The sequence below is a fragment of the Prinia subflava genome, chromosome 3 (assembly GCF_021018805.1).
Source record: "Prinia subflava isolate CZ2003 ecotype Zambia chromosome 3, Cam_Psub_1.2, whole genome shotgun sequence".
NCBI lineage: Eukaryota > Metazoa > Chordata > Aves > Passeriformes > Cisticolidae > Prinia > Prinia subflava.
In genome coordinates this window covers 3028726-3055086 of record NC_086249.1, presented here as the reverse complement: position 1 = coordinate 3055086, position 26361 = coordinate 3028726, and the positions used below count along the sequence as shown (strand labels likewise).

The window sequence follows — 26361 nt, the reverse complement described above, 5'->3', positions numbered from 1 at the left end:
AAACAAAGGTAATTTTTCTTGCAGTGCTACGTTGGCCATATTACATGCATGGCATCCTCCCTTCTTATCTTCCTTAGTAAACAGAAGCTTTCTCTATTAGAATTAATGCACAGAATAAACCAGACAAGCTGTGCTCCATGGCTGAGTTAGCATTGTGTTAATGCTTAGTAGAGTACACAGTAATTCAAGCAGTTAGTGTTTCATTTTACCATATACCACTGCCTCATCTACATATTTACCCCTGTGCAATAAGTAAACATGATAATTCTTTATCATTTCCTTTGAAGCTCTGTGTTCACTATGTGTGCTCTGAGCACACTCCTCCCTGTTGTCATTAATTCCATTGTTCTTGCAGTCAAACTGAAAGTGAAACGAGGGAATTACTATTGGCTTCTAATCTAGCTTTAAACTCATTTATGTGACTGACAGCATAGATTTCATTGAGGGCTCCCTGACAGCTTCTACCTGAGAGAAACAAAAGGCTACCCCTCGAAAACATGAATTTGTGTTTTTCAAGCAGAGTGTGATCTCTTTGAAAGTGCCCACACCTGCAGCCAGTGCGTTCCCACAACAGACTTACTTTGACTGCATAAATCTGCGCCTGAAGAGCAGCAAAGGCCAAAAGCCATACAAAAACATGAAGCTAAGGAAGATAAGACACTGCAGTCACAGCCCTGTGTCCCTAAAAAGCCACACTGGACGCCTCCCCAGGCTGACTCAGGGTTTGATGGATTACACTCCTGCTCTGAATCAGCCAGGAAGGGACCGGGCTTGTCCCTGCTCCTGTGGGAGCTCTGAGCTGGGCTGTGCCTCACGGGGCTGGGTTTGCACTGCACACCAGCCCTGCCATCGAGCTGTAGTGACACCAAACGCTCCCTAACCTTGCTGTGCTCTAGGAGAGAACAGCAGACTGGCACTTCTCCCTCCTACCATTCAGCAGGGGACAAAACAAGCGTTTGGGGCTGGTGGCTCATTTTCCGGCCTCTTGTCCTCTCCCTCACATTTTGTGCTGTTGCACAGTAGCTGCTCAGAGCCACTTCAAACCTCCCCCTGAAATAATCCTGCAGACCGCACACGGTTAATGTTTCCCTCCTGCAGAAAAATTTGCTCCGAGAACAAATGGAAAATAATCAATGCTAATTTTACATTTTTCATTTCCAAGGCCAAATGACATCACATAAGTGAGTCATTATCAAAGCCTAAAATTCTCTTTGAGCCAGCACTTATCATGAATAAACTGCAAGTGCAGGCAGTCCTGTTACATAAATGCCACCAGTAGATTACATTTTTGAAAGCTGCAGAAATTTGCTAGTCTTAGTAATTTACTGAGCCAAACTTACTTTTTTGGCTTTAATCCTGCCTTAAACAAAAGTTTCTGTAATTTATGATTCAGATGCTGATGAATGTTAATGGTAGTAACAACTAGATTTACTTACTGAAAACTTTGACTATCGTCGGCTCTTCGGAAACATCATCTTCTGTAACTAGCATACATACAAATCTCTTTTCATCACTGATTCTTGCATTCCTGATGGATAGTGTATAGTTTTCTGAGAGACTCAACCTGTCTTTGTAGTCTGGTACATCATCATACTGTACATTTTTTTTTGTTGATGATCTGAAGGCAATAAATACTGGAGATCCGTTTGGCATTTCCTACAATAAAAGGATAAACACCTCTATTTTGCATAAACACTCATTTAAAAGTTCCTGAAGATTTGCAATTGGTACAAACATGATAAAAAAACCCCTGCAAATTGTATAAGATGCCTTTTTTTTTTCTGAATAATTTCTGCTGTACATAGAACAAATCCAGTATAATAAGAGCTACTTTAAGACTGCCATTGAGAATATTATCACTAGAAATTATTTCAATCCTTTGGCTCAATCTCAGCATAGCAAAGGGCTTTCTCTGATAAAAGCTGGTGTTTTTGGCAGCACTTGCCACTGTCTGTATGAAAACGTATTTGAAATAGAAGCATGTATGAGCTAGTCTCAAGAGCTCCAATTTCCTTTTTTTCATTATTGTTTTATATATTCATATGGTTTATTTGGGGTATTTCAAATGCAGGATTTAATCAGGCATAACTGCCTATTTTATTCTAAATTAGCTGTTAGCTTTTTTTTCTTTGTCTTTAAAGGACCCAAGAGCTTGTAGCATGGGAATATAGATACAACCAAATACTGTTAATCTGCAAAGTATTGTTTTCTAGACATTCTCCTTATGCAGTTGCCATCCCAAGAAGGAATACAAAGTTGACAGCCTCGCACAAATGTCTCATATTAAAAAAAAAAGAATTTTATGAGGGTCCAAGTTACAGGGGTAGTTCTACAGGATTTGATCCCTTCCTCCTCACACAAACACATGCACAGAGCAGTGACAGACAGTGTCAGCCTTTATTTAAAGAGAGCTGAAACACTGATTCTATCTTTATGTTCAGTATTGTGGTGGGTGCTGGAAAAGGTTTTAATTCTCTTTTATCCCTTATACCTTGCAGCACTGATGTTAGTGGTGCTCCCAGCACAATAGCTGTACTGCAGAGCCCACAGAAGCATGATGATGCTGGGATGAGATCAGTGCTGCCAGAGCTGCGCAGGGAGCAGGAGGCATCAGCTGGCTGTGAAATTTAAATTTCCTTACAGTCCTTCTCCCTCTCCTACTTTTAACTCTTGGATTTGTCTGATGTTTATCACACAGAAAACACTGTCCTGACTCGATGCTCTTGACAAGAAGTTGGCTGCCAAGTGCAGATGAGCTCCTAATTCCCACAGCCCACCCAGCTGTAAGCATGCACTGGCAGACACTGAAGTGAGCAACAACTGCCATGGTGCAAGTGTCCCAGTGCCTCCAGGTCCCCACCAGGAACCCAAACTGCTCCTCACAAAGCAGTACAGAAGAAAATAGAGTTTATCCTTCTTCCAAAAAAATAATCACCTGATGAAAAAACCCAAATCTAACGCTCTCTGTTTCCATGCCTGGGAGAAAAGGTACCACTTTCCCTTGGATGTGTGGGCTGTCAATGATTTCATACAATGGCAACTTAGATAGGCTTCTTTGTATGTTAGGTTTCATGTCCCTTTCCACTTAGAAGAAGCTGCAACATCTCCACTTGCTGCTTGGTACTTGTCCAACACAGACAATCCAAATGCAATGGAAAGGGCTAATGTGTTTCTTTTTTTCAGAATATCATTGCGTGTTCAGAGAGATGGACTGAAAAGTCCAAGAAAAGTCAGCAGACTGAAAAAGATACTGCAAAATGTAGGCATTCCATCTTCTGAATGCTCATGTGAAACAGTTTTACTGTCCCTTTTTGGGGAAACTTTCTCCTCAGATTTTTGACTTCATTTCCTGGAAAGTGTTTGCAGGAAAAGAACTACTGAGTGGACGTGGGCTCAAAAGCTGCAAACCTGAAGATAAAAAGGAAGGAGCTAGGAGAAAATAGGACTCCTCGCACCACTGGCAGTTCATTCTCCTGTAAAAATAAGCTGGTGGATGGCATTTGCAAAAAGAGAGAGAGAACTACATAATTTTAAATCCACTAGAAATTATCTATTTTTGCAAGTACATTTTGTTTGAGAAGAGGAAATCTAGATGAACTTCACAGAGGCAGGAAAATCATTTGTCTCAATGCAGTCTGAGAAGCAAAAGGGGTTTGGTATCCCAGTGTTTTAATCCACATATTCTTCCAGGTTTCCTTTGACTTGGATATGCTGATTCTCCTTGTGACCTGGGATAGTGATCATATACAGGAGAAGCTCATCCTGGAGTGTTCCCACTGCAGGCTGGGCAGCACACCTAGAGAGCACCCACACTTTTGCCTCTGCTCCCTGCCAGAAATGGCAGAGTGAAACCACCAGCAAGGCTCCCAAGGACAGCTCTGCTCTCTTCTCTGCTGTGCACAGAGCACAATGAAGCCTGAAACAGATTCCAGTGACTGTCAGATCAACCAAAGACAGGGACAGAGCTTTTTCCCAGGGATGGGGCACGCTCTGCTTCAGGCAGCCGACTTCAAAAGTGTTCAAATGTACAACGATGGCTCTGTCAAATGAGCCAGACACCACGGGATAACATGCCAGATCTCTAATACAGGTTGGCAGAGAACTCTTGAATAATTATTTCTCTTGAACAATGAGATTAATTCCCCAAACCTCTAATCTGCACTTGGCAGAAATTATACAGCTTGGAATCCTGCAGTCTTCAAACTGGACAAACACAGGAATAGATGGCTTCATACATGAGGCAGAAATCCTATCATTTGAAATCTTAAAATCTCACACACACACGAAATACACATGATCTTATAGCAGCTCTAATAAATACAAAGATAATATATACTTACGTATTTCCATTTTCCAAACATAAGACCATCTGGTACTTCTAGAGGACAAGGCATAGTAATAGTGTCTCCATATATTGCATTTACTGTGTACAATCCCAGAGCTGGAGGAGAAACAGAAAAAGAGAAAACAATTTTATATGTTTTCTTGAATTCTCACACACTAGCTAATATTTGGTTCACACCTATTGCAACAGCAGCTCCTTTGCAAATGGTTATTTTCCAGCATGTAGGATTTATAGGATCTTCAAACCTATAACGAAACAGAACTCCTGTCACTAAATTTGTTAAGTGAATGTTATCACCTTTTTGGACCCATCCTTCCTGCCAGAGTCAATGGGAGCCAAGTGGATTTCCACACAGGACTGCACAGGCTCTATCAGATGAATATCTACATTACAGTCAGGATTGTCTCAAACTTAAATTGTACAAAGGGAAAATCCCTAACCTTTATTTTCTTCATCTGAAAAAAAAAAAAGCCTAGAGAGGTTACATTGCAACACAATATTGTGAGGAGGCCAGCAAAGAAGTGGTACTCTGACTGCTGCATAATATTAAAAACATAGGAAATGATGACAGAAAAGGGAATGATGATATTAAAATGTGTTCCTTAAAACCTGGGAAAAATAAAACAAACTACTCTGCACATTTACATTTTGGAAAAATGAAGTGAAATGCTTCTATGAATTATTTAAGAACAACTTTTTTTGAAACCTCAGCACAATATTACTGTGCTAATGCATATCAATTTACAGAATAAATCTGACCCACTTATTTTCATTGTCCAAAACACGTGAATTGAGCAAAAACAACAGACCCTAAAGTGATGAAGCGCAGAAATGCAAGGAGGCTTAAAGGGGAAGATGTTACAACTTGGTGCACTTGTTACAACACAACTTTCCTCCTCCTTTCCTTAGCTGCCTCTTGTTTGCTGCTCCTTGCACTGCAGACAGATTTTGCCTCTAGTGCTTGCCCAGAGAGTGTGCTGGCAGCCTGCTCTCAGGCACACATCTGTAACTTCCCTCAGATTCTTTGCCCAGAGACTCAGGATTCCCCCTTGCTGTCCCTTCATTTGCATCTGTAGCTTAAGGGCTTGCTGCCAAAGGAACTGTATTTAAGAGAGTGAAGTAAGATGCTGGTGATGCAGCCAGGTGTTTCTGAGGAGAATCATCCATTCCTTCTGGAAACTTTAATTTTTCCGGAGATTCAGCCCTTCCTCTCTATAGCTGGAAAAAGAAGCATGCGCCCCCAAAGACCCGAGCCACAGATCCCTTTGCTTTTCCCAAGTCCTAAGGCAGCTGCCTGGAGGACCTGACAATTCTGTAGAGTGCGTAGATGCACTCAGTAGGTAGGATTGATTTTTGTTTTAAAGAAATAAATGCCTTTTCAAAGAATCAAGCACTGAATTCCTTGCCTGCGATTTAAACTAGAAAGACTCGAGAGCATTTTTCTCTGGTGAGGACTTCAGAGCTCACTGTTAACCTCAGCTTGTATTTATCACATGTATCAGAGTGACAAATGAGGCTGTAGGGCTTGTGCTGTGTGATATTGAACAAAGAAACAGTATTCCAAAATCTTTCCTTAGAGAAGCTACAACCTGGATGGCACCACATGGTTGAGGCAGAAAAGCGGGCTGGAGCTTAATGGATTAATGGAACACAGGAGACAACAGGCATCATTACCCACATTTATCTTAAATTTCCTTTCCTTCACCCAGCTCCTTTTCAACTAAAGCACTGGTTATCTTTCTGATTCTACTACTTCATTAGTCACAAACATGCTTTAGATGCATTATTCACACTATAAGGACTGGATGCTCTAATTTTCTATACGGTACACGGAGACCAGCTGCTCCCTAAATGACAATAGCAGTCGTTCCACTAGGTGGTGCTGAGTAAGAGCAATCTTTGAAACAAAGGTTTTTTTAAAGAGATCAGATAACTTCAATTTCATGGAAACAGAAGCAATGTTTTACAATATCAAGCTATAAATGGAAGTAAAATTCAAAGCTGGAAGAAATTTTTCCCTTGGCCCTTTCTTGCACTCGTCCTCATTCTGATCACCAAGGGCAACGCAACTTTGGCTTTTGCAAGCTGAATCCTAATTTTTTTTTTTTTTTTTTTTTTTTTTTTTTTTTTTTTTTTTTTTGCTACACCTAGAAAAAGCTGTCCTCTTTGTCCTTTTTTGGTTCTCTCCCATGGGAGGAAAGTTACAACAGACTTGCAAATACACATTCAATTAGTACACTGGTTAGTACCTGTTCAAATTCCAGCTGTCACTTAGTAATTTGAAACCTGTAATGGTATTTGGCATCACATGGAAAACCAAAAACTGCTTCTCTGAGATACTCTTTGGTATTAGGGGAAATATTCCCTGTCATTAGAGGAAAACAAAATGACCCCTTAGGATCTGAAATGCTGCTCTCTTCTAGACACCCATTTAGCCCCTGCAAAATTGCTAAGGTAGCAAGTATACACTACTAAAGACTCAACAAACAGCCTCACGAGGGTGAATGAAAATGTTCCTGGAGAAACTCTGTAGCATTCAGGGTAGGTAACAGATGAATGGCCTGATAAAGGGAAGGACTAACCTCAGATTTTAGAGCTTTTTCAGCTGAAAGGCATTTCTTAAAATGGACAAAATCATGACTTACTATAAAATCTGCCTATATTAAAATCACACAATTTTCTATGAATTTGTTAACACAGAACCAGAAAGACACAGGTTTTATTTTGAATACAGAGAAATAGTCCTTGCAAGAATATAAAAGGTCCCCCTGCAAAATATTCTCACTCCGCTTCTGTAGCAACAGATCCAACACATTGGAGGAGTGCAAATTAATTGAAAAACTGCAAACTTTCACTGTAGTAACTGCAGTAATCTCCACAAAATGGCCCTACCAACCTATACATTTAAGAAAAAAAAAACAAACCAAAAAACCACTTCAACGCAATCGGAAATCCGTCTCTCTGTTGCTATTAGACATATTTGTAAAATGGTAGGATGAAGAAGAGAAGAAAATTATTGCTTAATGATACGACAGCGCTTACCATCAACCATCATATTGTGAAGCCTCTTTACATAATTTACAGCTCAGTCTACGAAAAAGAAAATGAAAGCAGGATCTCAAATACACAACAAATTGTTCCATGCCCTAACACAGTGCAGGGTCAATGTCAGGGCCCTCATTTCTCATTAACTCTGCAGGAGGGCACAGAGGCGACCGCAGGGAATAACACTACGTCACCAGACATCATGTCCTGCCTTGCTCTATTTCTGGTACACCTTTCTGCAGCTAATTAAGAGCCCAGCCAGCTTCCTTATGTGATTTTTAGATGTTGTCTTCTAAAACTGAGCTAGTGCTGTTAATAACACCATTAATTCAGAGGCAGGATCTTGTCTCACGTACATGGGAGCAGCTCTACCTGCTAGGTCTGAACTACACCTGCATCACTTTCCTTCCATCTCTTTACATATATAAGAGGCTTGAGCAGGCTGAGATTTATTTCATCTCCCTCTCTTTGATCCAGTGCTGAAGAAACTCCAAGCCAGATGAGGCACAAGTTAGAGTATGGGAAGAAAGCAGCAGCTTCATGAGGTATGATGGCTCAGAGGCTGATTCCAGCAGGACTCTGGTGAATTGAGATGACATAGGTATTGATGCTTTCAACTGGAGTACTTTCCGTGTCCCCATGGCAGTGCTAACTGCAGTCTTCTTTGTGAAACACTGCTCTCTGCCTGGGTTTCACAAGGGAAGGACCAAACAGTACCCACATCTTCAAGCAACAAAAAAAATCTTGAAGAGAGAAGGTGCTGTTGTTATTTTAGATCCTCACCAAAAGTATGAGGCAGGTCATACTTCAGATCAATTACTATTTTAAAATCAATATGATCATATAGGAAGAATGTATAGAAGGTGAGTTAAAAATAAAGAAATTAGGAAGCTGCTGTTTCTCCAAGGAAATAACAAAAGCTGTAGGAAGTGTGTGGAAAGCAGCCGCGCTTTCCACCTCTACTGTCCATTTGCAACACTGGAACAGCTTCCTGCCACGAACACATCTTCTAAGTGCTGTACCTGAAAACTGACCAGCACAGGTACTAGACTCCTCTGCACTGACCTGCACAGCAGGGCTCACTTCCAGAGCAGTGAAACCTGGGGAGCCAAACCTCCCTCAGTACCTTGGTGTCCACTGACCTGAATTATGTTTTACATCTACAAAGATGTCCTGTATTTTCCTTTGCACTTAGTGTTTTACAGCTGACGCTTCCGCCCGGGCAGGTTCAGCAATGCTGCTTTTTATTACACTTTCTGGACCCAAGGAGCAAAGTCTCATTACCAGAGAACAGCAGGACATGTTGGTTGCTATGGCTCTTTGCAGCAATCAGCAGCATGGAGCAGGGGAGGTCAATTAGCAGCTTCTGCAATGGCAGTGTCCAAGCTCAAGAGCTATTATGTCTATTTAGCACCTACCTCAGAAACTGCAGTTAACTACTTTGGAAACTCTACATTAGGATTAGCACTCCAAATCTTGAGGCATTAGCCCTCCCATCTTTCCTCCAGGTAGCCCAGACTAGCCTGTACTAAATATAATCTGGAAGGTTATGAAGCTTTGCCTCATGAAATAAATATTTTATTAAGTTGTTTTCTATATTTCTTTCTGCCTTCCACTTCCTAAAGGGATTTCAGCAATATATACACACACACAGGTCCTACTGGGCACCTACTCAGCTACCAGCATGAATGGCTAGTACTGACCTAAATGATTTTTTTAGGAAACATTGGTGTTTCTCAAAGCCATTACATGTTCTTAAGATTGTGAAGGCACCTTTTACAATCACAGAATTATTTAGGGTGGAAAAGACCATTTAGATCATTGAGTCCAAGTGTAAACCTAATGCTGCCAAGCCCACCACTCAATTATGTCCCTAAGTCTTTTAAAGACCTCCAGGGATGGTGACTCAACCACTTTCCTGGGCAGCCTGATACAGGGCATGACAGTCCTTTTGGTGAAGATTCTAAATTTCCCCTGTAGCAGCTTGAGGCCATTTCTTGACTCCCATCTCACTCTAATCTCCTTTTAGGTAGCTGTAGAGAGTATAAGCCTCCTAGTTTCCAGACTAAACAGCTCAGCTCCCTCAGCCACTCATCACAGGACTCATTCTCTACACCCTTCACCATCTTAATCACTCCTCACTGAACATGCTTTTATAAAACGTATTTGTTTTAAAGACATAGCAGTATATGAATGACAGCTGAGTGTTGGTACAATACAAAATGTATTACAAAAAACCCTCTCCTGCTTTGGATGTGACAAGACTTGACAGCAGGCGTTTACTGCCCCAACTGTTGATACTTGATAATGCCTTAAAGCAGGTTTTAACACTGGAAAGTATTTTTCGTTTAATTAAAAGCACTATCTGGAGTGGGACACAAACAAACAAACGCCAAAAAAAAAAAAAAAAAAAAAAAAGGAGAGAGAGCTTACAAAATCACAGACTGATTGAGGTTGGAAGAGACATCTGGAGGCAACTGGTCCAGCCACCCTGCTCAAGCAGGGCAATCCACAGCCCTGACCTACAGCTGTCCAGGACTCCATCCAGGTGACTTTTGATCATCTCCAAGGAAGAAGACATCACAGCCTCTCTGGGCAACCTGTGCCAGTGCTCAGGCCCCCTTTCCTGATGTTGAGAGTTACAATCTGTGCTCCAGACTGTGCCCACTGCATCTTGTCTGAGAAGATCCTGTCTGTGTTTTCTTTGTACCCTCCCTTCAGGTATCTGCACACACTGGTGAGATTCCCTCTGAGCCTTTCCCTCTCCAGGCTGAGCAGTCCCAACTCTCTCAGCTTTTTCCTGGCAGGGGAGGTGGTCCAGTGGCCCTTCCCTGGACTCCCTCCAGTATGCCCATGTCTCTCATACTGCAGAGCTCAGAGAGGGACATTCTGCTCCAGGTGTGGTCTCACCAGCCCTGAGCAGAGGGGAAGGATCACCTCCCACAGCCTGCTTGCAGTACTTCCCCTAAACCAGCTCAGAATCTCATTACCCATCTTTGTGCAAGGGTACATCACTGGCTCCTGTTCAACCCTGTGTCTACCAAATGATCTCTCCAGAGCTGCTTTCCATGCTTCATGGACTCCTCAGGTAGGGCTCAGCTTTTAACTACTCGTTCTCCCTCTCTTTTCACTGCCTGGCAAAGTCACTTTTTCAGTAAGCCATTTGTAGGCTTTCAAGATTTTCATAATGCTGGAAGAAGACCATATGCAGCAAACATGTCATGCACTTTTATTTTTCCACCTGTGCCTGATAAAATCAGCTGAAAAACACAACAAAACTTATATGGATATGATGGACCTTTAAATAATCTTGTTTTTGCTGAGCCACAACAGCCAGGGAGCCAAACATGACCCAGCCTTGAGTCTGCACATCTCTCCAACCGTGGTCCAGCTGCTGCTTTCTCAACAAGCTCGTCCTTGTGATCCAGCTTGCTCTGCTGAGAACAATCCTCTTCACATGAGCCACAACAGGCAGTCCTATGCACAGCTCACACAGTGCTCATTAATTTTCTGACATAGCACAGAAAAAATAAGATACGCTTCAGGATGTCAAAATACTGGTTAAAGCAAGCAAGCAAAAAGAAGGCTCATGTTATCAAAACTCACACATAAGACATCCCTTATTTCAGCTAGGTGGGTGTGATCATTTGTATGCTGGGCATGAAAATAGGGAAGCAGGACAAACACTTCCAAGAAAATTCAAACAGTGATTATCTTCACCATACAAATATGATTAAAAACAAAGGAGCCTGTGTTTATTGATATGTTATCTGATACAGGTTATATAAACAGTATATTGTTTCTTATCTCTATGTGTTCAACTAGTGAAACAAATCCACACAAGACCAACTAGGCCATCAAAAGGACCATTAGTTATAAAGAATCATCAAAAGTATCCAAGAGGGAAACTAATTGTAGGTAAACATATACATCAGTATTTAATGCACCAAACACTTTTAAAGCAACATAACAGAACTTGCTGAAGGGTTTCTTATACTTTATCACAGCATTCCTTCAATTAGTTTTAACCCTGAATAATATTAGATCCCAGGCAATTTTAACACCAAAGGGAAAAAAATCCTTTATCATCTTATAAGCAGTGATGGAACCAACAGCAATTACCCTTCAGAATACACACTGCTAACTTGAGCTCTTTGAAGATGTGAAATAACTTCAACATTCAGGACTGTTTGTGGTTTGTTTTGGGGGGAAGAGGAGGAGGGAAGGAAAGGGAGAAGATCCAGCTAAAAATGTGGTTGTGACTCTGGAAGATGTTGAGCTGCTTTTGACAAGCTTGTCAGATAAACACTGACTTAACTCCAATGACACAAGTAGCCAAACCCCCCACACAGGAGCACTTATGTACTCAACACTGATTTTGGCAAGAACTTGAGCAGGCTAGAGAAATGGGGCTTGGCATGTGACAACATTAAGGCACTGGACAGTACACATCAGGAAACAGGCAGTGTATTTAAAGCTCAAGAGATACTAAAAGCATCAGAGAGTAGGCATTAAATGCCAGCAGAGTTCTGCTATCATTACCCTACACAAGCATTAAGTGTGTTTTCTTCATGAATGAGGAAAAAAATCCTGAAGAAAACATGTCAGCCCTTCAGAAATCATCTTATGAATATTAACAATTATGCCTTTCTAATACCATATAAAACAAGTGTTTTCCTTATCAGTACAAAGAAATGAGCTATAATTAGAAACTAGCTGAGATAGCTTGTCTCATCTGGCCAAGGCTACACGGGCTCTACCACCTAAACCAATTAAGAAATCCTCAGCCCACTCCTTCAAGAGGACTGAGGTCATTGCATGCTTCTCACTGGTTCTCTCCCCTATAGTTCAGCCAGTCTTGAACGGCAGGGACAGACAGCTTTCCTACACATGCATATGGTTTGGCTTTCCATGTAACCTTAAGTGAGAGCCCCAGGCTAAGCCTCCATGAGTTGAGGTCCAAAATCCCATGGAGCACTTCTACCACAGTTTTCAAAGTCCTACATGATGACCAAAAGAGCTCTGAGTGCTGTGTGCCTATTCACAAACCAGACTACTCAACTGTTGTTTATTTCACTGAGGGCTACTTCTGCTCCAAGATCATCAAATATCCAGTTGTTTCACTATTTTGGTCACTATTTTTCCCATGTCCCAAAACAGAAAACAGCTTTCCATCCCTACGCTCCTTTTCTGTATGCTTTGCATGGAGCCTGATTTGAAACTACCTTAGTAGAAGCTTTTGGGAAGATTGAGGGGAATTTCTCTGCAAGGCAGAGGTCTTAGGAAGTGATGTCCTTCCAAGAGCAGATGGTTTTGTAGTGGATACTATGGTCCATAGTTTACAAGGATTATCATCACTGCAAGCTTTACCCTAGGGAGATCCACACTGAGCATTTCTCTGAACATCTTGTATCATCATCACTGCTAAAGAATTGTACTGGAGAACATACAGGAAAAAAGCTTTTCATTTTGAATGTACCCAAACACCTAGATTGTATCTAAATAATGATGACTAATAATCTTTTGTCAGCGTAGTAACTTCAAATATTATATATAAAGCAATAACCATGACATTTTCCAGATCATAATCACCAAAAGTTTCAAGAATTTTTGATAGGTAAGCCAAAGAAATTTGTACACAGCCATACTCCTTTAAAACTTGAATGGCCATCATTAAACGCATTATCATTGTCATTTAAAGTAAAACAGATACTGCTTTCAAGTCAGCAAAGCTTTCAAATGACATAAAAGAGCTGTTGCTAGCATTACCCTGTGCAAAGCTGGAGACTAAATGAGCAGTTCAGAGCTCAGTAACTGATGCAAAATGCTGCCACAAAATGAACCACTTGTGTCAGCACATCAACCTTCCTACCTCAGCCTCGCTCCAATGCCCAGCTCCATGAAGACAAAGGAAACTGCTAAGTCCAACAGCTCTGAAATGGGACCAGAAAAGCTCCACTTCTTAATCCACTCTCTTTTAAACCAGGAAGGCTCCAAAATCTGCTAAAGAACTGCAAGGAAAACCCATGAAAGGCACTAGTGCCTTTGTAGCACCTGGGCTTTGTTATAGCAAGATTTTCCTTCCAAAGAGAAAGACCTAAGCTTCTTTTCCCAAACCATCACACCAAAATATCACCTGTGATTTCAGTGGCCTTCTAATCACACTGTTTTCTGGAAGCCCTAGCTTTTGGCTCAGAATGATCTGTTTCTAGATTCAGTGCTAATCCCAAATCAGTCATATTTGTGGATTTAAATCTTGAAGTCCTTTGAGTAAATCTTACAGGTTTAAAAGAAGTTACATACACGGGTTTAAAAGAAGTTTATAATGTTGCTGTAAACAGAAAAAAAAATGCAGTGTAAATCCAATCAAATATTTACAAATTAGACTTAAGGAACGCACAACTACCTACATAAAAATGCTTGAATTAGTATAACACTAACAAGGACAACATTTCCACAAGATTTGGGTGGAACCGCGTCAGAAGACACGGCCAACACTGGCAAACTCTGGTTAGCATCAGAAAACCCAGCCATGACTTTTATGAGCACCACAGAGCAGGAAAAAAGTTCTTTCTCACAGCCGATGCTGCAACTGAAAGACCATGGTTAATGATTTATTTCTGTGCAATTTTTTAGTAAACATTGCTTAGAGTAGTTCTCATTATTCAGAGGAAGAGATAAAATGGCTAATGTATCTTCTTACAGATATTTCTGTTCAAGACGTAGCCATGACTAAAGGAACCATGATCAATTTTTTTTTTTTTTAACACACTAAAATTTTGAGAATAGTTCATTAAAATAGTTACCAACATATGGTGTGATTTTTTTACAAGTGGTCAGGCACATCTGCCAGGGAAGTGAGCTATAGCTTACTAAAGTCTGATGATACAAGCTATCTGCCAAGAGATGAGAAGCAAACGTGACTCAGAGAACAGTTTCTGAGTCAATACTGCAAAGAATTTTTACTTTAAAGGGTATACCTAATTAGGCAAAATGGGATCAACAAAGCCTTTGTGGCTTGGTGAAACTTCTCACTGTTTCTGAGGTTAGCCCCTGGCTGCTCCTGAAGCATACTTCTGATAAGCTTCTCACTTGCACTTCTAAAGCACTTCTCTGTTTGTTAAAACTACTCAAATTGGGTTTTATTTTCTCATTATGCTAGTCAGCAATGCTGGTGTGTATCCAGTAACTTGAAGGGACTTGAGAGTTTCTACGAAGTCAAATAAAACCTGCAGCTCAAAAACAATTACTTAAAAATCCCCGCTATATTCTTCCATGAATCCCTTTTTTCCTATTAACAAATGTCAATAGACAGCATACTAAATAAAAGACCTTGTCCCTCTTGTTTCTTCATGACTTGATATTGAGAGTATAGAGTATACTGAATTTCTTGCTAGTGAAAGCTTAGTAACAATTTATATTTTACAAAATATGAACTTTCCAAAACATGTATATATTTTGTATACTTCTTTAAGTTGAACAAGTCTCAGAAGCAAAATAAAGCAACTAATATTGCAAAGTATGAGGGAAGAAAAATATCCCAGATCATTCTAGTTAAAAGTAAATAAATGCAGTGGACAAAAAATTAGGAATTAGGGGGAAAAAAAGGCAAGTAACACAAAACATTAGAAAAAGCGATATAGTTAAATTATGCCATCAGAGTCCTCCTATGCAAAAAATACTCAACAGCAAACCACTTTCCTCCTCTTCTAACCACTTTCCCCCAGTGAGTTGTTTCCTTTCTGCCCACAGTCAGAAGGAGCACTTCCACCTGTCTAAGGTGAAAATTAGTGCCTGACAGGTTCCAGCAATGTAATCTTTTAAAATCACACCTGTTGCCCCTCTACTTCAAATCATGATCTGCTCTGTCAAGGACAGGAAAACACAGGAAAAGGCCAGATCTCTCCTATTGAGTGTTCCTGATCTGCAAATGTGCCGTTCTCCATTATCTGCACATCCTTTGGGCCTTTGTTTACTTGTGCAAAACTATCCTAAGGTGTCCTCAGCTTCTGCCACAGGCTCGCTGTCCATATTCACCTCTGCACCAAACAGTGTTTGCAGCAAGCAGAGAAGAGCCCGTGGGGAGAAGCTGCCACGTCTTGTTTCTTTTTCAGTGGTCCGAAACACTTGCAAAAGATTCAATTGTATTCCCCTAATAACCCCATACAACCCAATAAATAAGAAATAAAATATTCGGTGAATGTGAGTTTGATGGGTGACTCACAGAAGGGCACAAGGCACTGACACCGTGCCAAGATGGGCACCTAAAATTGCACATCCAGTACTGTGCATCACAGAAAAGTGTTTTTTCTCCCTGCCCCTCATCAAGGCTGTAGGGTCCACTGCTAATTAACAAGGTCCTGCCACGCCTGCCTTACTGCAGTCACACTTACCTGACCTGCTGCTTGCTGGCTTTAGTTATTCCCAAAGAAATCAGCCAGGCTTCATGATAGAGGAAATAATAACCTGTGACTGTAATGTATATAATGTGTACAGAATAATTTTTTCAGTTAATGAGCTTCATTTACTTGTAGTAAAAACCATGTGCTAATCACCTCAAAAAAAAACCCAAAAAAACAAACAAAAAACAAAACCAAACCAAAACAAACAAAAAACCCACCACAACAACAAAAAAACCCAAAAAACCAAAAAAAACCAAAAAAAAAAAAACCCAAACAAAACAAAACAAGCAAAAAAAAGGGTCAAAGCCTTACAGAAGATACAACTTCAGAGGGCGCAGATGAAGGACAGGTTTATCCTTCTGTGACATTGAGTGGGTGAAAAAAGCTGTACATGCTTTGGACAGAACCCACTGGACAGACACCCTGCAGCTGACAACAGGCTCCTGCCTGCTCTGTCTCTTTTCCAACTGCTTTCCCTGCTGATAAGGGAGAGGACATCTCATCTCACAGATGAGATGACTGTAGCCCTGCCAAATCATCCACAGGTCTTTGTTACCTGGAAACGAGATCTATCATTTCACTGATGGCAACAACATAGGTGTGGAAGGGGAAAAGCTCACTGAAAGCATAATGCTATAAATCCTTATGGTTTATGCTAAAATCAGTGACTGAGAGCTCCTCTGTGGCTCTCTTTAGATTTAATGGACTCCTCACAGACAGAGGTTTTTAAATTTCACAGATGCCTGTAGCAAGCTTTGGTACTAGTAACAGCCTCCTGCCCTGGGAGGATGAGCTGAAGCAGATGTGCACTTTCACCAAAGGGAGAAATCAACATCACCTTAATTTCTGAGAGTTTGCCTTTGCCTGCCTTTCTTAACCAGTATGCTGAAAACTCACAGGTGTGCCAAGAGCAAAAACTGCAAGCAGTATATTAAAAAAAATAATAAAAAAGCCAAAGGTTACACAGACTCTTATTCAATGGTGCAATGTGGACACATGGATATGGAGATATCTAAGGCTGGTGTGACTTCAGTGCCCATCATGCCTACTTGTGGATATTGCTGACATGTGTGAGGGTAGGAAATGCTGCCAAGTATCATGTTCTGCTTCCTCCTCATATGAATTTACATTTCTGTGTGCATATACAAACTAGCATCTGATGTGCTATCACTTTTCTGCTTTGCATGAGTTGTTTTCGTTTTTTACAAAAAGTCCCCCAAACCATTGTTTAATATAATGCTGCATCTAGAAAATAATCCTGGAGGACAAAACAGCAGCTCAAAACTGGTGGATGCAGTCCACAGCTTACAGTGATTTTTCAACATAATATAACATAGAACATATAGGTACTGTCCAGTTATTGAACTACTCCCTCTAAGTCTCAGCTGCCCTCTGGAGAAAACCATGAAAGGTTAGAAAATGCAAAGCATGATTCCTGTTAATGCTTTAAATTAATATAGGAGCTACTCTCTAGAATTTTAATATGTAGTCACTGCCTTCTGCAAATACAGTGCTGCTAAAAAGTTTAAAAGCAGCAGGATACATTGCAAGGCCTGTATGTAGGCCCCAAAAGGGAGTTACTCTCAGTGTGTGAAAACAGAAGCCATAAAGAAGTTGAATCTTTCAAATATTTATGCACATATTTATCTTCAAGAACAAGTAGTGCCATACCATGAGGATGAAGTCACGAGACATCAGAATAACTAATGGAAAACTGTCATGTTGACTTGGCTTCCCCCGACTATTACAAATCTTGATATATAATATAAATTATAGCATCCTGAAAGTCTAGGACCCCATTTTTAAGATCATACAGAGACACAATCAAATGATTTCTCAGGGATCCAGCCCAGTCCAACCTTATGCAGAGTACTTTAGTACCCCCATGGAGTCACTACTACTTCCAGACATGACCCCAGCTGAATGGAACCCCCCAACTCCAGGTTTGTGCCTGTGCCACCAGTAAAACCTGCTACGTGATTGGCAGGAAGAGAGAAACTTTGACTGCCTGGGTAAGACACTATGCTGGCTTTAGGGAACGTGTTTTCTGCACACAACTCACATCAACACAGTCCTGAACAGCATTATCCAGAATGATAGCAACTGCACAGGCTCTGGTGCTTGCAATTTCAGATTTTGATCTGAATGGCCAAGTAAACAACAATTCCTGCAGAGCAGCCCACCTCAGATGCACGGCTTCCAGTGCAGAGTGGCTACACTTATGTTGTCACTGAAACTCTCTGTAAACACCAATCTTGGTGTGAAAGTCACTGCTTCCTCTATACAGCTGTCAGAAACCCTGCAGAGAAGGCAGCCGTGTTTTAGCCAGCATGACAGCTGCTACAGCTCATCATGCTCCTGTAAACTGCCTTAATGCCCAACTGCACTTTTAAGTACATTTGAACATCTTGCTTTTACCTACACATTTGGGCCATAATTACCAATTTCCCTGCCAAGGTACTGCTGCTGCTGCCCATATGACCACTTGCCCCTGAGCAGGAACACAGAGGATGAGTCTCCTGAGCTGTTAGTTTGATTTGTAGCAGGAGCTTTTACCTGTACAGTGCCAGTCATCCATTTTTTGACACTAACTATGTACTCGGAGAATGACCACTTTGCAGCCATTGAAGACAGGGTGCTTGCTAGGTAGGCAATGTGTGGGCAAAGCACACAAGCTACAGCAATGCTGGGCTGAAGCAGATCCTGTCCTGAAGAGCAGAGCCTTCATGGGCACCTTCGTGCTGCAGTCCTGTGAAGGGAGAGGAACCTTACTTCTCTCCCAAGAGCACTCTTGTGCTTCCTGCATGGAAACAGCATTCACACGGGGTCTGTGAGGGACTGCTTGAGTTCGTGCTCAGTTGAAAGCATCCCTGAGTCAGGCACTTGCAAGCTGTCCTGCTGTGCTGTGGCAATAAAGCCATCATGCCTGAGGGGACTCCTATCACCTACAGCCCTCCCAAACCACTACTTGGTACCAAGAGGACTATAGCCATGCTGGGTACCTGGCAGAAAACATTCGTGGAAGGCAAACACAATCTTACAGTTACTCCAAGCCATCTCTGGCCATCTGGAGGTGTGCTAGGATGGCTCAGTGGGTCAAAGAATCTGACCCCCAAAGAAAAAAACTTGCTGTCTTTTGTGAGGATGCAGAACATCTTTAATCATCTCCAGCTTCTGTAAAAACACGTAATAATTAACATAAATATAAAAAAAAATGTTCCCATACAGAATAATTCTAAAGACAACCTGAAAACTAATTAATAGTTCTGTAAACTTCTTTTTCCCCCCTCTTTCTGGAGCACCATCTGGTGCCCTTCCTAAAATACCAAGGGTAGAAAATTATTTATGTGAGCTTTGACCAGGTCTGAACAGCTCACAGAATGATGTATGTTTTTAATGCCCTGATCCTGACAACAAGCCTTTTTTCTCTAAATTAATGGGAAAAAAGTGTCACACAGTGAAGATAAAAGTGACTTTGTGAAGTTTCATTCTTTAGAAGTTGCCTTTTGTAACAGATGAGGGTCTTTGTAGAAATGTCAGAGTCAGCTTGTCTGACCAAAGGGAGGGATGCCATGGCACATGTAGTTCAGGTTGTGAGTGCACAGTGAAAAACAACCAACCAACCTACCCCAAACCTGCCCCACCACATACACAGACAAAACCCTACATCAACCCATGGAACCCCCCAGCAGAAGAGTAGCTGCCTTTTCTCACAGGCAATCAGCTTTTTAGGCTGATTAGTTTAACTTTTTAAATATGTTTTTCCTTTTTATAAATGCATTTGACATGCAAATTCACACTGAAAAACAGACACTCACAGCCTAAACCAAATCACAGAACAGTTTGGGATGGAAGGAACCTTCAAGATCTTCTAGTTCCAACACCCATGCCACGGGCAGGGTCACCTTCCCCCAGACCAGGTACCTTTGAAGGCTTCCAGGGATGGGGCAGAGAGTGAAAGGCTGGGGTTTGAGACCCAATAGGGGTGTTGGGTGTACCAGAGCCCAAGGAGCAGGGCTGCAGTGTACCCCCTGCTCACCAGCTGGTCCCCAGCCATTCCCCCTCCTGCAAAGCAGCATGGAGACCTTTGAACAGGAACCAACAGCCTCTGCACCAAAGGGCTGTGAGCCTGGACCCTTGGAAACAGAGCTCAGAGGTACCTGTTCAAAAAAAGTCAATAAGAAAACCTAAACTCTCCATTTCCAGATGCCAGTACTCACCAGCAAATCTCAAAGCACTTACTCCTGGACACAACTGCTTTTATCCTTGTTTTAAATGAGCAGAGGACAGAAAATGTCCCCAGACATGCAGTGCCTGGAACACCACGGTGTGGAGGGCTGCCAGCTGTGGCAGAGCTGGGATAGGGAGAACCAGTGACAAAGAGTTGGCACAAAGCAGCTTTAAACTGGGTGACAGACCAGTAGGCTGCAGAGCAGTAAGTGTTTCCTTTTATACCCTTGGCATTATCCTGAAGTACTGTTTAATAAGCACCATGCCTCTGTTTTGAGGATGAAATACCAGAAAGTCCCTAGGAGTAGCTTCACACCTGAACCTGCCTTCTGTGCACCAACAGCTGCTACAAGAATTATTTTTCCTCTCTAGACAGTCCATATAAGTACTTGAAACTGGCTCCTACAGTATTGAAATGGGTCCAACATATGATAAATAACCATTATCACCATTAAAAAAAAACCCAAAACCTTCAATATATTAAGTGCTCTAAAATCAAAACAAGGTACCTTAAATCAAGCTGAATGCATCTGAGTAGGTTTTCATTATCTAGATTTATCTTAGGTACATGTCATTTCTTTCTCATTAAATTGCAATATAAATTGTACGCATAAAAATATTAAAACATATTTTCTTCTCAAAATGACTAAAATGTGATAAAAGCCCACACAGTACTTTCCCTTGCCTTGATGTTTGCAAGAGAGTACCATATGGCTTGTCTGAATCCCTCAACGAGAGTTTTCCTGAATTCCAAACTAATTTGATTTGGCAGCTTCTTCTTTAGAAAAATGTAAATTCCCATAACATGTTTTAAATTATATTCTAGCTAACGAAACATTATTTTCTTGTTCTAAGTACAAGCAAGCTTTTATGCATTTTTCATTATCATCATAAAGGTAAATTCTTCAGCTTTCAGAACTGGCAATAGTATTTTTTCCAAACAATCTTCTCTGCACATCACTAATAAAGTAGTATTTCATAGCTGTCTCCAAGCCTCCCCTCTATCTCAACATATTAGGGCACTCCAAAGATACCAGAGTGTATGGTAATCTTTTTCTTAAACAACTGTGCTATCTAAGAAAGAAAATCAAAGAAGAACCTTACTGAAACCCATTTTCTCCTGTAGGGGAGGTTCAGCACAAAGTTCTCAGGATTGGCAAAGGCCAGGCAGGCACCATTTGACAGGTGGAATACTCTGGGTTGGTTTTCCAAGGCTGTGCTACACAAGACCGTCCTTCCTATGACTTGTGTTCCAGAACAACCAAAGTAATTAAATCAACAACTAAGGGCTTTTCTGCAGAGGTCTGCTTATAGGCCATGCAGTACAGCAGTCTGCTTTTGTCCTGGATTTCACACCGAGATGTGTGGAATCCAGGACAAAACCAAACTATTATAATATAATCATGTGTTTCTTTTTCAGGATGGATGCAATAGCTACAAACAAAATTTGTTATTTAGTTATGCTTCAGAGTACAAAATGGTTTATCATAGGTTGCTTCTGTGGGCCTAAAGAACCCTGGGCTACAGGTTTTACTAGTATAAACCCTCCTTACAGCTGTGTTACAGGCTTTTCTTTACAGCAAAGGAAAATGAAGCTTGTGTGACTGTCGCTCACAGGTACCCCCACAGCAGGACGAATTAAGCAGCTGACGATTTCCACTCACGTTTCACAGGAATGTAACACGTACTTCACATCAAAAGTGTCATGAAGACCGGGAAGAGGGGAAAATAAATGAATAAATAAATAAAAGATTGGAGTCAGCTGAGAAAAAGACTGCAAAACAAGCTTAAATTGACAGGTTACCAGAGCATCCACCCTGTGGAGAAGTTTGCACAGAGGAGACAAGTTTCCACAGGACCTTCCACCAGCCTTGTGGACACACTGATGGGCATGAAGCCATGGGAAAAATAGTCAGGATTAGGGGTACTGCCCCTCATTTTCTTAGTTACATCTCCACACCTTTATACTCAGTCATTTCTGTGGTTGAGGGTGACCTGCACCAGGCTGAACAGACACGGCTCTGTGGGAGGCAGGCACCTGGGAACATCAGCCCCACAAGAATGGAGAGATGGCAGAAGGACACAAGTGAGCATCAGCCCTTGTTATCTGAACAAATCATCAGCTCAAATGAACCTTAACAAGGTGAGCTGTGCTTCTAGACCTGGTTTTCCATCTCCAGCCATTAAGGGACAGAGGTATACTCTTCTAGGAGTAATTTCACTTCATTAAAACTATTATTTGAAAAGAGGAAAACAAGAGGAAAAAAGTCTTCATGCCCCAAAACCAAAATGCAGGCAATACAGAGGGTGCAGCAGATTTTCTGTATCAAAGCACAGTCCTAACTAATCTTACAGAAGCAATTCTAATTAGGCAGGAAATGAAGAACAGTTCATTTCAGACTGGCTGAAAGAACAGTGGATTGATTTAAATCAAATCACTGATTTTAATCACGGATTTAAATCAACCAAGCAGGACACCTTGATTTAGCTCATCAACTTCAATCTTGTACTTTTTACTTTTTTCCTAATGAAAGTTCATTCATTTTGTTAAGATAATGTGGGGAATTGTGAAAAGAACACACTTCATGTTAAAATGGCTTCAATCTTTATTCTCACTCAACATTAATGACTTGTGACTTCAATGCTGGAGCTATTTTTTTAACAGTTAAAAAGCATAGCTTTTCAAATTCATTCACATTTTAAATCTCATGAAACACATTGTAAATTATTTTAGAGATTGTAATAAATCTAGGTCTTAATAAATGTAAAGATTTCTGCTTCGGTATTTTCTAAAACTGTTTGGGTAAAACAATTCTAGTTTGAGATGCCACAGACTTTAATCCATTTCTGTGAAAGAACACTAGAGCCCACTAGAAGATAATGCATTATGTAGTTTAGGTACACCTCCTGAAAGTATAAAACCTAACATTGTGCAACATTCTCTTGAAAAAAACAATTAAACGCTGTCAAGATACTTTTGCAACTGTGTGAATACAAAAAAATATGAGGAAAATGGTGCTGAGATCACGATGAACTGTTCAGAGCACTTTGAATATGAGATGGAAATCCTGACTAAACACTACGTTAGGAAAAGAAGAGCTTCCTAATTTATGGGGAAAAAACTTCTGAAGCAAGTGTAAGTAAAAAAGGAAGCAAACACGTAGGGACAATCCTCGTGCTGGAAAAGACCCGGAGGTGACAGAAGAGCAGAACGGATTTCACATGTAGCTATGTGTAACACAATGTGGCAGCAGCACAGAGAACAACAAACTGCATTAATAAGAATGAAGAGAGACATTAAAATGAATTAAGGGATGCTTCAGGAGAGTGGACTGAAAGACACATTATTTCTAGCACACCTGAGCATTACCAGTGTACAGCATTGGTGTTTCATTCATTATTGTTCCCTTTAGAGCCTTGACAGAGAGAAAAGTCGTAAGAAAACACTCATTTTGTACCAATGCACATCAAGACATACCTCTCCATATAAAACCCAGCAAACCAAACACAGAGTTACATCAGCTAATAAATACAAGACAAAAGCGCAGGGAGCTTGTAGGCGAGCAGTATCTCATTTTAATTGTCGATACAATTCTGACTGGTTTTGTTAGGGAAAAGTTACAGATGAAAAATATCAACTCCTCCTCTTTATGAGCTACTATTTAAATCTCCACCAGGGTGCTGGGGCTCTGCTAAAAATGAGCAAGGCAAAAATGGTGATGCTTTATTCATCAGTCCTGCCCTCAGCAGGCATTCAAAGCTGCGGACTCAGAGCTGCCTCTTTTCCATGTCAAAGTCTTAAGCGCCTTCCCCTTCTCCCCTTAGCTCTGCAAAGCTTTGTCAGAAAGATGGGGATGGAGCCCATGTCAAACCATTCTGAGCCAAAGCAGACCTAAACAAAACTTACAATCCCTTCCAAAAAAGATTAGGTATGTTTGATTTGCTCATATTCTACCTCAGAAATCTCTAAGGATAATTTTTCCACTCTTACTGACAATGTTCTTGAGTAAGAAAAGATTTACATTTGAATTTGAAGTGTTAAGGTACTTTTCCTTACAAACTATGGGAACCTGAAGCACAAAGTGTCAATCTGCTAGCCGAGGCAGATGCAGTGATTCTGCTTTTATTCCTCTTTGACACAGCAAAGAAAAGAAGGACTTTTTAAACACCACTTGAGAGCACACAAGTGATAAGAACAGTCAATCCAGAAGAAACATTCAGAAGAAAAATAGACAAAACCAAGCTACTGTGGGCAAATGATGGAGATTTAACAAAACCTGCAGACTGCTGGCCTTTGGCATACACGTCAGATAAATTAAAGTACAGCTTAAACAGCAATGCAGAATTTCTCCTGCTTTATGATTAAGAGCTTCAGCTACTTAGTTCTGTTCATTTGCTTTGGAGGTAATATCCCAAGGCCCAAGCCAGACAACCTGGGCACTCTTGGTAATTGAAGTTATCTACCTGCAGCTCCAAGAAATCAAAAGAAGAATGCAGCCGCAGGTGGATTTTCTGGGTGCCACAGTTTTGGAGGGTTGACCACTACAAATACATGCAACAGAACAGTTTACAATACCTTAAACAGTTACATTCTTCACATAACAGCACCTCACTGTGCCAAAAGAACCACTCTGCAAAAGCATGGACATGATGCCAGTTAAGAGTGAAAGTGGTGGCAGCAGGAAATAAAATCAGCTGCATTAACAAACATCAGTGCTAGCACATCAGTCTCTAAGCATCTTATGCACACTGCCCTCTCTCCCCTCCATCCCAGCAGGATTACCCAGTGCAGTTTACACCATGGACCAGACACGCTTTTGAAAGCTGTATTTCTTAATGTCACCTAACCCTCCAATGTTATAAACCAAGTTTATGCAATTTGGTGTGCATTGTTCAACCTTGGCCTCCCTTTTCAGCAGAGAGGGGAGGGAGAGAGATGACAGAAAAGCTCTCTCAATGTCAGCACTTAACTTTCTCCTCTCAAGTCTTCACACCTGTAGCTTTTAAAATTACAGATTTTAAGTGAAAGCCACACTTTATGCCTTCAAAAATCTTTAAAAAACCCCCCATAGTTTCTACGCTTAGAGAGCTTCCATAAACCACACTACTAGAGCTGGACAATGAAACTGGTTCAAATGCAGGGCATTGAAGATGCCTCATGAGGTACTATATAATCCATCTCATCTTAAACATAAATTTATCACACAAACAAAAATAATATCAGAATACCTACACTGCTTATAAACCTCAGCCAGTAAAAGCCCCTCTAACAGGAGGAAAGCTGCACTGTCTTGCAGACGATGAATGCATCTTTGAATTCTTGTGTTTATTTTATGAAAGCACTAAGCTTGTTAAATTTACGTATTAAAGAAAAAATCATCAAACCTTTTGGTAATCAATACACCCCCTCCAAAGACAGAGAGCATCTATTTAGTAAAATAATAGCTATCCCAGCTGGTTTTGGCACACCTAGCTGGATACACCTATGCCAGCTGCTGCAGTCAGATGCAAATCAAGGACAGACTTTTCCCTGCTTTCCATCACAGCCAGAATTGCTATGCTTAGTCACTTATCATAACAGAAACACATGCTTCAGAATAATTACTAAAAAACACCTTAGTCTGTACTTTTCACCAGATTTCACCGTGCAGATTAATCAAAGCATAAAACCTAATGATAGGTTAAACCTTGGACTTAGCTGTTTTCAGAAGGACACTTGCTATGTGCTGACACACCTCCTTTCTTGCCTCTTCTGTATTTTTCTATTCATCTATCAAAGAAACAATCCTATTCTTGCCTTGTGGAAACAGCCACTGGAGAGAAGTGAATCATATTTTAACAAGCAGCCTTTTGGCTCTGTTCTATTCAAAGGAGCCACACATTCAGGCTAACACTTAGGCAATTTTCTTTTCTACCTGACTACACATTGTAATTTTTGTGAAGAACACATTGAAGCAGGCGTCTTCAGACCTGTGGCTTTTTGATCCTAGGTAAATTTTTGGGTTTTTTAAAATATCTACACATTTGTGCATTAGTATTTTATACTAAGAAAAAAATCCAGTCTTCTGAATAATTCCTTCCTCAAAATTATGGTCCATCGCCTTAACTGGTGGTTTGCCTTCCACTGAACACAATGCAGCATTTCTTATTTTCATTGTTTACACAGGACATGCCATCTTAAACAGAGTTTATATTCTTCTGTGATAGCAGCTGCTTTTCAACCAGTGTATAAAATTATTTTCATGAACAACTTATTTTTCTGGTTAAAAAAAATCCACATGAAATAAGTTATATAAATGTGAAATTTTATTAAAACACTCATTATTCCTAGCAAAAAAA

The 26361-nt window shown here is 40.8% G+C and overlaps 1 protein-coding gene across 5 annotated transcripts in view; it reads right to left on the bottom strand.

Moving 5' to 3' along the window:
• The window catches only part of ALCAM (activated leukocyte cell adhesion molecule), a 117566-nt gene that overhangs the window by 31753 nt on the left and 59452 nt on the right, over nt 1–26361 (bottom strand). For all 5 annotated transcript variants that reach the window (XM_063393793.1, XM_063393794.1, XM_063393796.1 and 2 more), the window contains exons 2-3: nt 4341–4441; nt 1437–1656 (exon numbers count right to left, since the gene is read on the bottom strand). In XM_063393793.1, the coding sequence (XP_063249863.1) occupies nt 1437–1656; nt 4341–4441 (321 nt within the window). The remainder of the gene's footprint in view (nt 1–1436; nt 1657–4340; nt 4442–26361) is intronic.